Source organism: Mirounga leonina, unplaced genomic scaffold (assembly GCF_011800145.1).
Source record: "Mirounga leonina isolate KUSES-001 unplaced genomic scaffold, KU_Mleo_1.0 Mir_94, whole genome shotgun sequence".
In the NCBI taxonomy this organism is placed as follows: Eukaryota; Metazoa; Chordata; class Mammalia; order Carnivora; family Phocidae; genus Mirounga; species Mirounga leonina.
Genome location: NW_023270855.1, coordinates 23,139,699 through 23,155,254, shown reverse-complemented (window position 1 = coordinate 23,155,254; position 15,556 = coordinate 23,139,699). Strand labels below are relative to the sequence as shown.

General features: G+C 42.3%; 1 protein-coding gene across 4 annotated transcripts in view; it reads right to left on the bottom strand.

Annotated features, from left to right (window-relative positions):
- Positions 1-15,556, bottom strand: part of FRMD4B (FERM domain containing 4B) — a 253,901-nt gene that overhangs the window by 20,987 nt on the left and 217,358 nt on the right. For all 4 annotated transcript variants that reach the window (XM_034997613.1, XM_034997610.1, XM_034997611.1 and 1 more), the window contains 5 exons: positions 4,057-4,133; positions 2,690-2,828; positions 2,067-2,208; positions 965-1,098; positions 750-869 (listed from right to left, as the gene is read on the bottom strand). In XM_034997613.1, coding sequence (XP_034853504.1) covers positions 750-869; positions 965-1,098; positions 2,067-2,208; positions 2,690-2,828; positions 4,057-4,133 — 612 coding nt within the window. The remainder of the gene's footprint in view (positions 1-749; positions 870-964; positions 1,099-2,066; positions 2,209-2,689; positions 2,829-4,056; positions 4,134-15,556) is intronic.

The following is a 15,556-nucleotide window of genomic DNA, read 5'->3' as shown; positions in this document are numbered from 1 at the left end:
AGGGGCCTACGATCTGATGACATGCAAATAAGAAAGTACACTCTATACTGGAACTTTATTATACCTGAATGCTGTACATATATTATGTCACTTACTACTCCTCGTATCCATTAGCGGGAAGAACAAAGATTAGCCCCATTTTATGGATAAGGGAACCGAGATCCGAGAAATGACTTATCAGAAAGGGCAAACGTATTCATCAAAGGCTTCTCTGTTTTACATGGAAGTGTCTAATGCTGATGCTGGAGTTCTTCATTCTTATGGTCATGGTTCTCAGTTATAAACATTTGGGGTTTGTTTAACACTCTCTGTGCTTGGGAGGAGTAAAGTAATGAGAAATAACTCAACTGTAATTGGACTGTGCATGAAAGAAAGAATTCGATTTGGTCTACTATATCACTTTCTTTCTTTTTTTTTTTTTTTTAAAGATTTTATTTATTTATTTGAGACAGAGAGAATGAGAGAGAGAGAGCACATGAGAGGGGGGAGGGTCAGAGGGAGAAGCAGGCTCCCTGCCGAGCAGGGAGCCCGATGCGGGACTCGATCCAGGGACTCCAGGATCATGATCTGAGCCGAAGGCAGTTGCTTAACCAACTGAGCCACCCAGGCGCCCCTACTATATCACTTTCAAGTGGCGAGATAGAAAGGTACAGCAGGAACTCAAAAACCAAAGAAACAAGTCAGCCACATTCAGCTGAGGGCTTTTCTGTCCGGCTGTTAACAGAAATGCTCAGAGCTGGTGCTCATACCTGTTCACTTGGCAGCAGGTTGTCATCCAATTTGAACGCAGTGCCTACACGCCTTCTGACCTGAGGCGGTTTCTCACCTACGCTCAGCGGATATTCTTTTGGCATTTTGCCGGTGAGCTCCTGTAAAACGGGACAGAATCGAGAGGGGGATAATTGACATTGGCCAGATTGTCAAACATAATGTGACAAGTCCCCCCAAAGCAGAAGACACTCACAGCCTCCCGCAAACAGATCTTCTTAAGCTCCTCGACTTTTTTCAGGAGTTTTTCCTGCAAGAGCTTTTCCTTCTTCTTGAGCTCCAGGATTTTCTCTCTCTTTTGCTCCTCGCTAACTTCTGAGTCTTGAGAACCTGGAGGGATTGGAAGGGAGGGCAGGGAAGGTTTATACAAGGCATGTTTCCTTCCTTTTTTAAAGGACAAAGGATTTTTAAGCCCGACCTGCTATTAAATAATAATTTATTTCTTTTCTCCTTGTTTCCGAACATAATAAAAGGAAACTGGAGAACATTTTCTCATGCTTCTGGGCATCCAACACAGCCTGGTAATTATATATACCTTCTGTGTTTTGGCTCAGTCATTCTAGAAGCAATGATAAAATGCTTAATGTTTCAGACACAGTCAAGGAAGAATTTCAATTTTCTGAGCAAGAGAGAAGGTAAGATGTTCCTGGAGATAGTTGCTTAGAATGTCCTTGTAGAAAGCAAGCAAGCCAAGCAAAGGAGTGTTCTGTGCCTAGATTAAGAGCTGACAATAGGATTTAGATGGGAAAGTTCATCTGAGTTCAGTTACATATACTTGGTGATAAGAGATTCCAGAATTTGGAATGAATCTCTCTCATGGTACAGTTCAATCATTAACTTTAAAATGTCACCTCTGTCCACATATACAGGTACAGAGGAACGGCTTCAGGGCAGCAATCACACTGGGAGGTGGGGTTGGGGTGAGGTTTGAAGCTTGTAGTCATGTTTGTCTATATATTAAGTAGAGCATTAGACAACTGTCTGAATCAAAAACTAAATATTGGGAGAAGAAGAAGCTGATAGAATAGATGGGGAGAAAATGTCCTTTCAAGTTACCCTGAGGAGTTCACTATCTTTGTAACCAGTGTTGTTTATGCAAGCTGACTATTTATAATTGAACTTTCCTTTTACTTTTTAATACATTGGCTTATGCTGCATGCTGCAGGTTTTGATAGGCTTATTTACTCCCCAAATAATGGGTCTAAAATGCGTTTAAAAGTGGTTTATGACCCCCAAAAGTAGTTTAAGACCAAAAAAAGTGAAAAATAAAAATCATCTGTACTTTCCCAAAATGTTACCTGAAGAGATTAAACTGCCATTGCTCGCCATGATGAACTGAGTTTTGGCCTCCAGTGTCACCATTTTGGAGACCCTCGGTGTTCCTGTCTCGGTCAAATCCATCGCGATATCGTCTAAACTCCTGGCTGAAGGAATTTTTGCCTAAGGGGTATACAACATGGAAACAGAATTCATTCAACTGAACTTATTTCAAATTAATAAAATGATTAAGTTACTATGGAATAAGTATGTCAACACAGAGGACAATTTAGAATTTTTACATGCCCAAGTGACACTTCAGAAGAAAAAAATACAAGACTTAAGCTTTACAACGAAAATGTTTAAATATGCATGAATCTCTCTCATGGTACAGTTCAATCATGAACTTTAAAATGTCACCTGTGTTCACGTATACATGTGCCAAAGAAAAGTTGGCACGTCTCACAACTTCTAAATCAGGCTATATACTGCTCCTCTTTTAAATGTAAGAAAAATTAAAACAGTTGGTCAGAAAGTTTAAAAAGCAAAAACTCAAAGAACAAAATCCCTTGTGCTTGCGTCTTTTCTGAGGAAGCTTATCTTCTGAGCAGAAAGCAAATGAAGGAGGGAAGTCTGTTCCTACAGAAACGCTCTAGTGACTTACTTTGCTTTGCTTCCGGTCCAAGTAAAACTGATGCTGACTAATTGCCATTACCCAGATGGACTTGATGAGAGAAGGGTTTGCATACCACGTTTGCACGAAGAGGCCACTTTGCCCAAAGGTTCTTCTTGACACAGAAATCCTGAAAGATTAAGGAAAGCATTCGATTTATTCACCTCTGGCCCAGCACACCACAAAATGTACCCAGTGAGGAATGTGATCATGAAGTATCTTCTTATTTGTTTTCCTGCGGCCGCACTCGGATGTTGAGAGGAGCCAAGCTTCTGATTTTCTCCTTTTATGAAGAAACCCGTTGCACCTGGATAATCTCTCTTTTTTTTTTTTTAAACTAGCATGTTCAAAAATGCATACGCACATACTCCAAAGGTAAGAACTACTCAAATAAGGGGCTGTACTAAAAACATTTACTTAAAAACCAGAGGATGTGTGACCATCACAAGAGGTCAGGAATCAAGGGGATAATATTTCAAAGATAACGCAACTGAGAGGGCAGGGTCAACACCTCCCTCGAGGTAAATAGCATTTCAGATCTAGGTAGATTTATGCAGCTCTGACATTATCAGAGGATGAACATGATAATATTGTCTGCAGATATGCAAGTCTGAAACTGGTCCAGTGTACTGCTTATGTACCAGATAAGAAGAGGAGAGAGGGTCAGAGGAGGAGAGGGTGCAAGGAGAAGGAAGGGGGGGCAGGCAGACGCTGTGGGGAAGGAGAGAGAAGGGTACCAATGTTCTTTGTAGGAATTTGGCTTATCTCTTGGTCCTCTTTTTGTCACAGCTGTTTCCCCAATCCCTCTGACCTCCAAGCATCCATAAACGTATCTGAAAGGCAAACACTGAGGACTGATAATGAATTCCTCTGAAGAGCTCGGAGAGCCTCCAATCCTGACTTCAATCCGTGGCAGTAACTTGGCAACTGTTGTTTTAGAAGTGGCCAGGAAAACCAAATTAAAAATATGAGCAAAGGATCTGAACAGGTATTTCTCTAGAGAAGATATACAAGTGGCCAAAGAGCACATGAAAAGATGCTTAGCCATCATTAGTCATGAGGGAAATGCCAATCCAAGCCAAAATGGGCTATCACTGTACGCCACTAGGGTGACTATTAAAAAAACAACAAGAGCACAACTATAAGTAACAAGTGTTAGGGAGGATGTGGAGAAAAGGGAACCACAGACGTTGTTGGTGGGAATGCAAAATGGTAGAGTTACCCAGCAATCCCCCTCCCAGCTCTACCCAGGAGAAATGAAAACATGTCAGCACAAAAATGTGCACATGAGTGTCCCTGGCAGCAGGGTTACTGGGATTGTCACTGCGACCATATAAAGAAAAGGCTGTTGTCCTCACCTCCGTGGATCGTGAACTTCAACGGCAAATTTTTTCTCACGGAAATATAGGTTCTCCAGCTGTTTCCATTGGAATAACTACAAAATCAAGAATGCAGAAAAGACGCACAGCTTTAATTAATGCTGATTTTTCCTAAATCTGGAACTCAGCTTCATCATCAAATAATCAAGAAGGTACACTAAGGCGAAGCACGGATATGTGATGCAGTCTTGTTGCAAATCAACAACCTGAAACCATTTTATTCCTTTCTCTGACAGTAATCTTCACCTCAAGAGTAAATCTACCTTGAACGCTAAAACCAGGCCAGTGTGGGGAACATGCATACTCTTTTTCCTCTGACTCAACTAAATAAAAATAGTTAGGAAATCCTCACAGATTCCAGTAAGCACATGCCTTCTGATCAAAGATGTTGACTTCATATTCAAATGGAAAGATATTCAAAGGGATGTTTCAGCAGAACCACGGATGAAATTTCAAAAGAATGCAAAGTGAAAGTAAAACGGGACCCCAAGCAGGGGTGATTCTCTGTGATACCAGTTGCCCGCCTACGAGAGTTCCCCTAAATGCGACAGAAACCTAGTGCCAGGAACTGGAGCAGAGGTGGGGAGGGGAGTAATGTGGGGTTGCCCTCTTGGTTTCTGAGCTAGAGCCTCCAGTTTTTGTAAATAGAACCCACTTCTATATTCCCACTGCTGACCTTTTTTTTTAAAGATTATTTATTTATTTATTTGACAGAGAGAGACAGTGAGAGAGGGAACACAAGCAGGGGGAATGGGAGAGGGAGAAGCAGGCTCCCCACAGAGCAGGGAGCCCGATGTGGGGCTCGAACCCAGGACCCTGGGATCATGACCCGAGCCGAAGGCAGACGCTTAACGACTGAGCCACCCAGGTCCCCCCCCCACTGCTGACCTTCTAATGCTGCACTCGGTGTCATTTGCCAATTGGTTGGAAGAAAGAGAAGTGAGCTAGCAACGTGCATTTGAAAATCAAATAATTTGTAAAAAGCAGCCCATTCCCGAGGCCGAGTGCCTGCTGTATTTTCTTACCCCCTGGTACTAGCCTGAGCCTCAGCTTTTCCTCTCAACTTGGAATTTGTCCCACTATTGATTATTAGTAGACTTTGGCCGGAGTTTGAGGAGCATTTGAATTGTCTAATTGCAAAGCACCATCAACACAACCATTTCCTGAAGTACAGGAGCCAAGATTTTCACAAACATGTGAACCTCATGTAAAGGAACAGCACGAACTAAAAGTTCCTATGCACATGTAACCAGGAGACAAAAGCGTTCAACCTGGACCCCCAACCCCAAACACAGTGAGAGAAACCAGCACACGCTAAGAACACAGCCCTTCGTGGTCTGATCACACAGTCAGTGTAACTACAACAATCACCCAGGTGGCAAGAGTTATTAGTGAAAGCTTAAAGCTACATACCCATTTCCTAAAACGTCCGTAGACTGGACGCTTTCATTTCTTTTCATCCAGATTCCAAAAAACAGGACAGAAATGTGAAGGAAAATCCCAAGGCTCGCTCCACCTCCCCTCTCCCAGACAGCAGCTCCAGTGAGTTCTGAGTTTCATAAGACACTGAGGTGTAACTCAATTTCACAAACAGAGCCTCCCACGGCTGACACGCTACCAACATCAGCAACTCTAGCGGGTGACACCTCCCCAGTTCTACTCCTTCCTCCAATCAGGGAGAAAGAGGGCGAAGTTCTCCCTGGCAGATCTTCCCAGAAGGGAGACACATTCTTTTAAATGGGCCGGAGCGGGGATCCTGATGATACTTCCCGGGAAATAAGCTGCTTCGAATCCAGGCACAAATTTCACTGGAGACTGTCTCAGGGAGACATTGCTACCCCAGGTTTACTCACCCTGGGCATGAACAGGTTCTACAGGAAGAACCACAATGCAGCTCAGCTGTGTTTTTCTTTGCGTCCATTCCCACACACATAAAAACCAGGGCTGGACTTGAAACATGATCTCTGAAAGCCACCACCTCCCCCTCTTATCACTTACAAATGGGAAATACTAGAGCTTTTGCCTCCATTCAGCAAGTCCCTGCATCGAGAGCAAACATCCTCCCTGCAGGCAAAAGCCCTACTTAAACGGTGAAGGGCTCCAGGTTATTTAAGGAATTTGAAATAATGAGATGGCAACTGGGTTTGCAAAAGAAGTTAATGGTACGAGACTGAGAGCCTTCAAGTCTAGAAGGCAAAGCTGTTTCCCCACCTGAAATCTTAAAAGTTTATGGAAAATGGATTTCATAGATGTGCCTGTAATAGCCTAAGTGAACTGGAATGACACAGACTTAATTCGCGGTGGCCGTCGCCGCTAGGGTGAGGATGGTGGAGTGTACCAAGGGTTTGCATTCTGGTTCCATCACTTGTTTTTTTATGTGTGTGTGTGGGGGGTAACTTGCTTAACTTCTCTGAGTCTCAGTTTTCTCATCTGTAGAATGGGAGCAACACCTGCTTCAGAGGGTTGTTGGAAGGGTTCAGTGAGGTTACATTTATGAAGCACTTATTCCCAGCGTCTGGTTTAGAATAAACATTCAGTAAGTGATAAAGCTAGTTGTAACTGTTATGAAGGACACTCCGTCCAATCCCCTAATGTTATCATGTCTTTGTGAGGATGGGGGACTGCCATTAAATAGCAGAAACAGAAGTAGAAAGAGCTGTCTGGATCCCACATCTGTCTTTCCACTGACGAGAACCAGTCAAGTTCTTCTGTTGACACATCGGGTTTCCAATTCTGTGAGTTTCAGCCTCTGTAAAAACTGCTGTATCTCTGTTGATTTCATCGGTGGTTTCCTGATACACCCTCTGGGTAGGAAATCTGTTCACTGTTCCTGTATCGCAGAGGTCAGAGAGGAGGAGGGAGGGGTGGGTCAAGGGCACGCCCACAGACAGACGCATGGCAGCAAGCTCCCTCCTGTCTGGGGTACCCAGAAAAGGAACGTGCCAACAATGCTGAGGAGTGTGCACCTGCCACAGGCCGGGCGGGGGCGGGGGGGGGGACCTCCCAGGCTAATAAAAGACTGAGGGAAAGCCTCGGACAGAAAGGATCAAACTGTCTTTTTGAATCTTAACAAATCAAAATTAGAGGTCACCCAAAGGTGTAACACCAGACCAGGATGGGAAAGGCATCATCAGAGGCTTTTTTTTTAATAGCACTTATAATATAGGTTAATCATTTAACTGCAAGTTCACATGGAAATGACTAAATTTGGGATAGTCACAGCTGTACTGTATGACTGTACATCAGTGACTCACATCGGGTGATCCTTTGCTGTAACTTGAAGCAAAACCAAATCACTGTACTATTGATTTATGCTTTTTTCATTAAAAAAAAAAAGTTATACTTGATGAATGTACTGTTAGTACTCATGATCAAGTGAGTGGATGAGTTTTGCCTTTTGGAGTCCCACAAAGACAGGATTTTGCAGGATCATGGGCTTTTAGAAAGCCAAATTGACCACCTTCTATCCAGCCATCCTTCTATCCATCAAATGCTTATGTGCCTGAGAGTGAGTCTGCCCAACAGCCCTACAGGGAGTTACTACTTAGAGCCTCATTTTGTAAGACAGACCACTGAGGCTCAGAGAGGTTTACATAAATTGTCCAAGGTCACAAAGCTAAATGGGGGCAGATCTGGTATTCACACCCAGGCACAACTAGGCTCCCCAAACCCCACTGCCTAACCAAAGTACACCATCCTGCCTCACTCATCTGGGAAGAGGACTCAATGGAGATTTTTTTTTTTTTTTTTTAACAAAAACTTGGAGTAATTCTCAGATCGACCTCACAAGGAAAAAAAAACCCCAGCAGTTATAACAGCCATTTGCAGAAAAGGACTCTGGGACCCTTAAATTTTACTTGCATTAGGGGTTCTCAACCAGCAATGATTTACATCACTCCCTACTCTCATCCACAACCCTCGGGCCATTTGGGGAATATCTGGAGACATTTCTGGTTGTCACGCTGCAGGAGGGACAGGTGCTATGGGCAGCTGGTGGGTAGAAGCTGGGGATGCTGCTGAATATCAGGCCATGCTCAGGACAAAATCATCTGGCCCCAAATGTCAACAGTGCAGAGACTGAGAAAGCCTGATTCAGAGGATAATTTTTGGTGATATACCTATGCTTTGGTAGATGGAGTGTGTTGATGTAGAAGATGAAATGTTTGCTCCAAAATAATGAATGCTGGGGTCCTATTTTTCTCAGTTAGGTAATCCCCTTAGGAACAAATGGTTGTTCAGATTTTCTAAATGCAAATGTTACCCACCATCGGGACTGAACACCACCCATCAGACTAGAAGAGGCCATGCTAACAGTCAGGTGTGCCGAACAAAAATGTTATAACATACCAAAATGGGACGTACTCCGGTAGCAAAAATTACCTTTTGAGATGTGATATCATAACCCTCCATACATGAAACATCACGTCTTAAATGCAAGGAGTACAACACTCAGAGTATTTTAGAAAAAGTTTAGATGAAGTTCTGGTCATCAGGAAATGCATAATATAAAACTCTGACCATCCAAGGGGATGTGATCCCCCCAGATTTCCTCTGTGGCTGAATCTCTAACCTCCCAGGGCCGACCTAATGACTTCCTGTTAATACTTGCAGTAGAGGGCTCCCCCCACATGGATGGTACAACCAGGGCCAACCTGTTGCTGAGGGGCACCTGCATGGCTCATCTGGGGTTTTACAACTGACATCCCTTCTCACAGCTTGGTGTCTAGCCCAGTTATTAAATATTTCAGTAAAATCCCTAACTTTGAATATAATTCTGTCTTTCCAGATGGGCTGTCAGGTCCTTAATGACAGGGACTTGGCTTTTTCCTTAAATGGAATAAAGAATATAAAGTACTAGCTCAGGGTCCTTGTACACGGGCTCAATACATTGTTTTTGTTGTTGTTGTTGTTAAAATGTAGAACTGGGGAAAACTGTACTCTCTTGTTAGAAATTTGTTCCCTAAGGATGAATGAATGAAAACCAAACCAATCTTTGGTCATAAGTACAAAGCGAAGAAGCCTTTACTGTTTATGCCCCTTCCTAGAACATTTTTGTCACAACGCTTTCTCTACTCATTGTAGATAAATGTCCAATGTGGCATTTGGACAAGTCAATCCTATTAAAGTACTATCTTTCGGGGCACCTGGGTGGCTCAGATGGTTAAGCGTCTGCCTTCGGCTTAGGTCATGATCCCAGGGTCCTGGGATCGAGCCCTGCATCGGCTCCCTGCTCAGCAGGGGGCCTGCTTCTCCCCTTCCCTCTGCTTCTCCCCCTGCTCATATTCTCTCTCTCTCTCTGTATCTCTGTATCTCAAATGAATAAATAAAAAAAAAAAAACTTAAAAAAAAAATAAAGTACTATCTTTCATTTCTCTGTATGTGCCAACAATTCAGCCATTCGGTAAATGCCTGGAAATACAAACTAACAGATTAAATAATGAAATTGAATGGTTTTGCCTGTCCAGCAGCCACTTCCTCTTCTTCAAACACCATCTTCTGTTTCTACAGAGAAAACTCTCAGCCTTTTAAGCTCTAGCTACGGCGGTATCCTCCCAGTTTTATGACGTGGCTACCCCCTTCCCATCTGCATACGCTCTTTTCTGACTAGAACGTGTCAACCCATTCATTCTTCATAGCCTGTCTCCTTCCCACCCTTCAGGACCCAGTTTAAATGTCACCTTTCTCAACGGCCTTCCCTGAACCCACTGAGGGTTCCACACCCATCCCATTATTGTCCCTCCATTTTGTTTCCACGAGAAACTATCCAAAATTTATCATCCTGTTTTATTTCTTTGCTCACTCAGTAGTTTCTCACTGACCATCCCCCTAAAAGACTTCAGAGAAAACAAACACAGAGAAAACAAACACAGAAACTACTTATCACCCATAGGATCTTTTTTCCCTCCTTCCTTTTAGTAACAAAACACCCTGAGTTATGGCTTTGCCCATGGCCACCCACCCAAAGACTACCCTTCCCAGCCTCCCTTACAATTAGGCTTTATGACTAATCAGGCTGCTTGCCTTGAATTCTTTCCATCTGCTTGCCAGTTGTGAAATGGAAATGGAGACTCACCAATGCCCAACCGATTCTCTGAGAGTTCCTTGTCTTAGAAGAACTGCTTAAAATCCTGTGATGAGCTTACAGAAGGGGAAGAAAAATATCTACAGTCTTCTATAAATCAGAATATGGTAGGAAGGAAAAAAAAAATCTACTCGGTAAAATTAGTCACTAACCCATTGGGTCCTCACAATGATCTTTGAGGTAGATAGAGTAGACAGAATTATTGGAATTTGAAAGTTGAGGAAATAAAGACCCAGAAAGGTTGAGTGACAGCTCCAGGTCAGCCAACCAGTAAGCAGGAGTGCAGGACTGGTTTCTTATTTCAAACTCACGTAGGATTTGAGCTCTCCTCCCAGTGACTCTGCAGAAGGCTTTAATGATTAGATTGATTATTGGTGTGGCTGGAGCTTAATTAGACACTTTACAAACAGGATGGACTGGTCTCCAGTTGACATTCTCTAATTCCATTCTTTTCTTCCACACCATACATTATTATGTACTGACGAAGAAGGTGTGACTGGACAGCACATGTTCCTTCTTCTCCTGCAGCTAAGCTCATCCAGAACTTAAGCAATGTTAGAAGGAGCAGCCCCATCGAGCTCCCTGGTGAGGCGGCAGCAGGTGGTGGAAAAACCAGGAGTGGTGAGAAATGTCAAGATGGCTGTGCTTATTAGAAAAGTAAGCAAGTCCCCGAGTTTAAATGAAATGAACCCTGTACTTTCATTACAAGGAAACAGGAAGACTCCTGTGCTTGTGACTTAATTCATCTGGCTCTAGGCATTTGGGAATTCCAATAGTTTAAAAAAAAATCAGTTAACAGAAGGCTAAGAACTCTTTCCCCACCCTGAAATGCCCCGGGGTGATGATGCACATCACAAGACTTGGTTAGCAGTTATAATGCACAAAGATACTAATCTTGAAAGGCATTTTATCCCACCAAGGTCTGCTGGTGACACCCTGGCCGGCATGACTTTTTTATTTCTCCCATCTCTGACAGGGTCTGGTTTTCCCAGGTCAAATAACTTGCTGGAGGACTACAAATCAGTCATGACATCTATCAATACTTCACTTAGCCACTGGCCCACTCTACCTCTTTGTGAAGAAATGACATTTTTCCTTAAAATACTGAACGAGCAATAAAAAGCTAGGGAACACAAGCTTGCATTTTTGTTTTAAATGTAAAACTTCACTGTTTTTAAGTTCAAATGTCCTACGATTTGAAATTAAGTTCAGTTCTGGTATGTTTTCACATTCCATAAGAGTTTGCAATGACATATTTCATGCATAAAGGGAGAATTAAAAAGAAAAAAAAACTGCTTGTGATCTGAATTTTTAAGACCCTGAATTTTTGTGGTTTGTTACTCAGAATTTTAAAATTCTCTTAATTTGCATCATGCCTCAGGGCATTACAGTTAATAAATTGGCACAGAGTGCTTAAGAGTCTCTGAAAACAGAAGATCTGAGTGTGGACTCTTAGAACGCTAGGGCTACAAGTCTGTAGCAATGTTGGGTCCTTCTCTAACCAAGCCTATTTCTCATCTTTTTAAATTGTCTTTCTCTGTCACTACCAACGAACAACAACCAGTTGCGTAGTGATGACTGTGTATGCTGAATATAATCTCATGTAATGCTTACAAACACCCTATGTTGTCAGTTGTATTACCGTGGTGCAGATGAAGACACTGAGTTTAAAGAGAGATTAAAAAAACATGCCCAAGGTCACAGAACAAACAGACACCAGACACCAAAGACAGGCCATGGGTTGCTTCCCAAATTCTTGCTCTGCATCATTATGCTACACAGATGGAAAACTTTCCCCCATGACTGGCAAAAGCCTTAGAGCCAAAATACATGAAGAATACTTGCTGGGTGTTCTAGCAGGTACGAGAAACACAGTCCCCAACATTCCTAGGCTACAACTAATAGACATTGTATGGAAAGGACAGAAAACTTCAGCTTGTGGGTCTCGGACAAACATTTTTTTCAAAATAGGCTTTGGCATTAGTCAGTCTCTCTTATTATTGGCAAATCTTGCCCCTTCTGGCCTGTTTTCAAGTTACATAATTTTATAACTCAGCAGGCATGTGTAACAAGCAGCTCAAGAGGCTGAGCATCTCCAAGGCCTCCCATTCCAGCCTTTGTTTCAGGGTTTGCCAATCTTGACCTTCATTCCTGCTCGGCCACTGGTAACTTGCTGTGTGCCCAGGTCATGCAAACAGCTGAAGCATGATCCTCCTTTTTACAAGTCAGTGCTCACGGCCTTTTAAATTATGGCCCTTTCATTTGGACCAACTGGGCCAGGGCAGTGACTTGTAGAACATCCTCCCTCCAATTAAACCCATAGGTTGTTTGGCCGTGGAAAAATAAACAGATGGAAGCAAAATCCATTGTCGGGTTTTAACAGAAGAAGGAGGATGCAAACAGTGGTACAATGGACGGCTGCAAAAGTAACCAACATAGAGAAGACGAGGCAGTGGTAAACAAGATGGCCCCGTTAGGTCCTTTTTGAATTGAATGGCACATCTTGAAAATGAAAGCGAAAACTCTGCCAATCGAAAAAAGGAAGTGTCTTCTGATCCTTGTCTCAACTCTGGGTTGAACAAGCAAGCCTGATTGTGATCAGTGTCAAACAATATTGACCAATTCCTATGAAACTGTGAATGTAAAGAAGGGGCTATGAGTCATAAGCAACTGAGAGGAAATTCGCTGCAATATTTACTGCGCAGATTCTGATTCACCATTATTTTGGGAGAAAGTCTGGTTGTTTTTAGTAGATGCATTTACATTCTGCAGGATTCTCAATTTCATGAAGCCACATTCGCTAAGAGATGACTTGTGAGTTGATTTAAGTTATATATGACATGCAAGATTCAGCGAAACCAGTGAGACTCCTGAATGTTATTTCTTAAAGTAAAATTCAGCAGAGAAATAAATTACCAAAAAATGTTAATATAGGTTGAAGTCCACCTCAAGAAAACACGATAAGCAATGATTTGGTATTATAAAATAGATAAACTAGGGATTAGTTATATGCCTTGACTGGGATTCATTATGCTCCTTCTCCCCGCCATGGACCCCCACAGTTAACAACCATAATGTCCATCAAAAGCGAATCAGTATTTGTATGTATTTCCACATATTGGACACTGGGCAGCTTTAGACCGAGTGAAGAGAGATGTGTTTATAAAGTAACCTGGAGAAATAGGACATGGGATGAAATCGTGTGCATAGAAAGATTTCTCTCTCTGGAAAGCTCAGGATATACACTGACAAAGTCTCAATGAACCAGTTATCATTCTCTTGACTGTGGTTATCATGGGGAAGGGATGGGAATTGCAGAAGGACTCCCCGCCCTAACTGACATGTTTCTGTAGTTTGTATTTTTGTTGTTGTTGTTGTTTTTACAATGGCTATGTATAAGTTTTGGTTAAAAAAATAACTATAAATAGGGGTGCCTGTGTGGCTCAGATGGTTAAGCATCTGCCTTCGGCTCAGGTCATGATCCCAGGGTCCTGGGATTGAGCCCCACATCGGGCTCCTGGCTCAGCAGGGAGCCTGCTTCTCCTTCTCCTTCTGCCTCTCTCCCTGCTCATGCTCTCTCTCTCTCTCTATCTCTGTGTCTCAAATGAATAAATAAAATCTTAAAAAAAAAACTATAAATAAAAATGATTTTGAAGATGATTTTGAAAAAAATCACATGCCCATCATTTCTAACATTATTTATTTGAAATTTGGTCTTAGAGGCCAATTTTCAAGTATGAACAACATTATTCATACTCTTCCTGGAAATTAAGTAAGTATACCTTACTTCAATTGATCTTAGTCACAGGGCTTATAGAGACACCATTCTGTTATAGGATTACAAACATGCTGTCTTCCTGTCCCTCACACAGATGGATATAGGTTACGAAATGATATTTTATTTTATTTTATTTTATTTTTTTTAAAGATTTTATTTATTTATTTGAGAGCGAGAGAATGAGAGAGAGCACATGAGAGGGGGGAGGGTCGGAGGGAGAAGCAGACTCCCTGCCGAGCAGGGAGCCCGATGCGGGACTCGATCCCGGGACTCCAGGATCATGACCTGAGCCGAAGGCAGTCGCCCAACCAACTGAGCCACCCAGGCGCCCTGATATTTTATTTTTATCAATATTTTCCAATAAGAAGCCTCAATGCCCAGCTAGTCTGCTCCGGGAGGGCAGGACTGGCATTAGAAGGGGGTGAGCCCTGGGCCACCCCTTTGTGTTGTCTGTGTCAGCCTCACAGTCATAAAATGGGGAGAAAAGAGGAGCTTAATTATTTTAACTCAACGAAAGATTGTGAGCATTGATAAAAGCTGAAAAACCACAAAGAAGATGAAGAACACTGTGGTATGATGACAAAGGCCGGTTTATGATGAATATGGCTGTTTTTCAAACAGACATTAAAGCACGAGACAGACGGAAATGATAGTAATTCAAGACTTCAATGTCGGGGTGTGATAACACATGGTCTGCTATTATAGGTCACTGTTTCACTGCCGTGTCGCCCACTGATGGCAGCAGAGCACAGGGAGGGCGGCGAAACCAACCAGGGGCGGCATGAGTAAGCCTTCGTGTCATTATAATACACAGTTAGGCCAGGGCAGGTGGGTGGCTGTCTACGCGGACTCATCCAGTCTCATATGGGCAGAAACGGATTATACGCCTGTGCTTGGATCAAGAGAAGAAGTGTCATGGCCACAGTTCAAATGGAAAATAACGTCATTTATTAGGTCTGGAACACCCAAACCTGAGAGAGTGTGACCTTTAATAAACAGCACAGGACTTATTTTTCTTTTGAAAAAAGCAGACATGTTTCGTGTGGAAAACTGTGAACCAAAGATAAGTGAAAATAGCAGCAGTAGTCAAAAGATCAGTTTTTTGGATTACTGGATTGGACTGGATTACTGAGAGGGAGCCAGCACCCAATACTCAGGCTTACGTCTTCACAATTCATCCACCTGTGTATCCATCCAATGTCAGTAAGCATACGTATGTATATGTATGTATGTATATATGTGTGTGTGTGTGTGTATAATTTATATAAAAATATATTAACATTATATATAATTATGTATATAAATAAATATTTTATGCCTATACAACAGATAGATATATACAAAACTTGGAAAACAAATGTCATCCTTCTCTTCATATGACCTTAAAATAGAAATCTAATTGTATGCATTTATAAATGAAGTTGGGATCAACATCCTTACAGTTAAGTCTTTGTGCATAACTGGATTCCCTTAGAATAAATGATCAGATGTGGAATTGCTGGATGAAAGGTACATAAATTAGTTATAAAAAGCATTTTTCACTTAACCTGAGCCTTCTCTGAACCCATAGCTTCACTAACGAAAGTTACTTGTCCAAGACGAGACTATTCTGGTGCCCA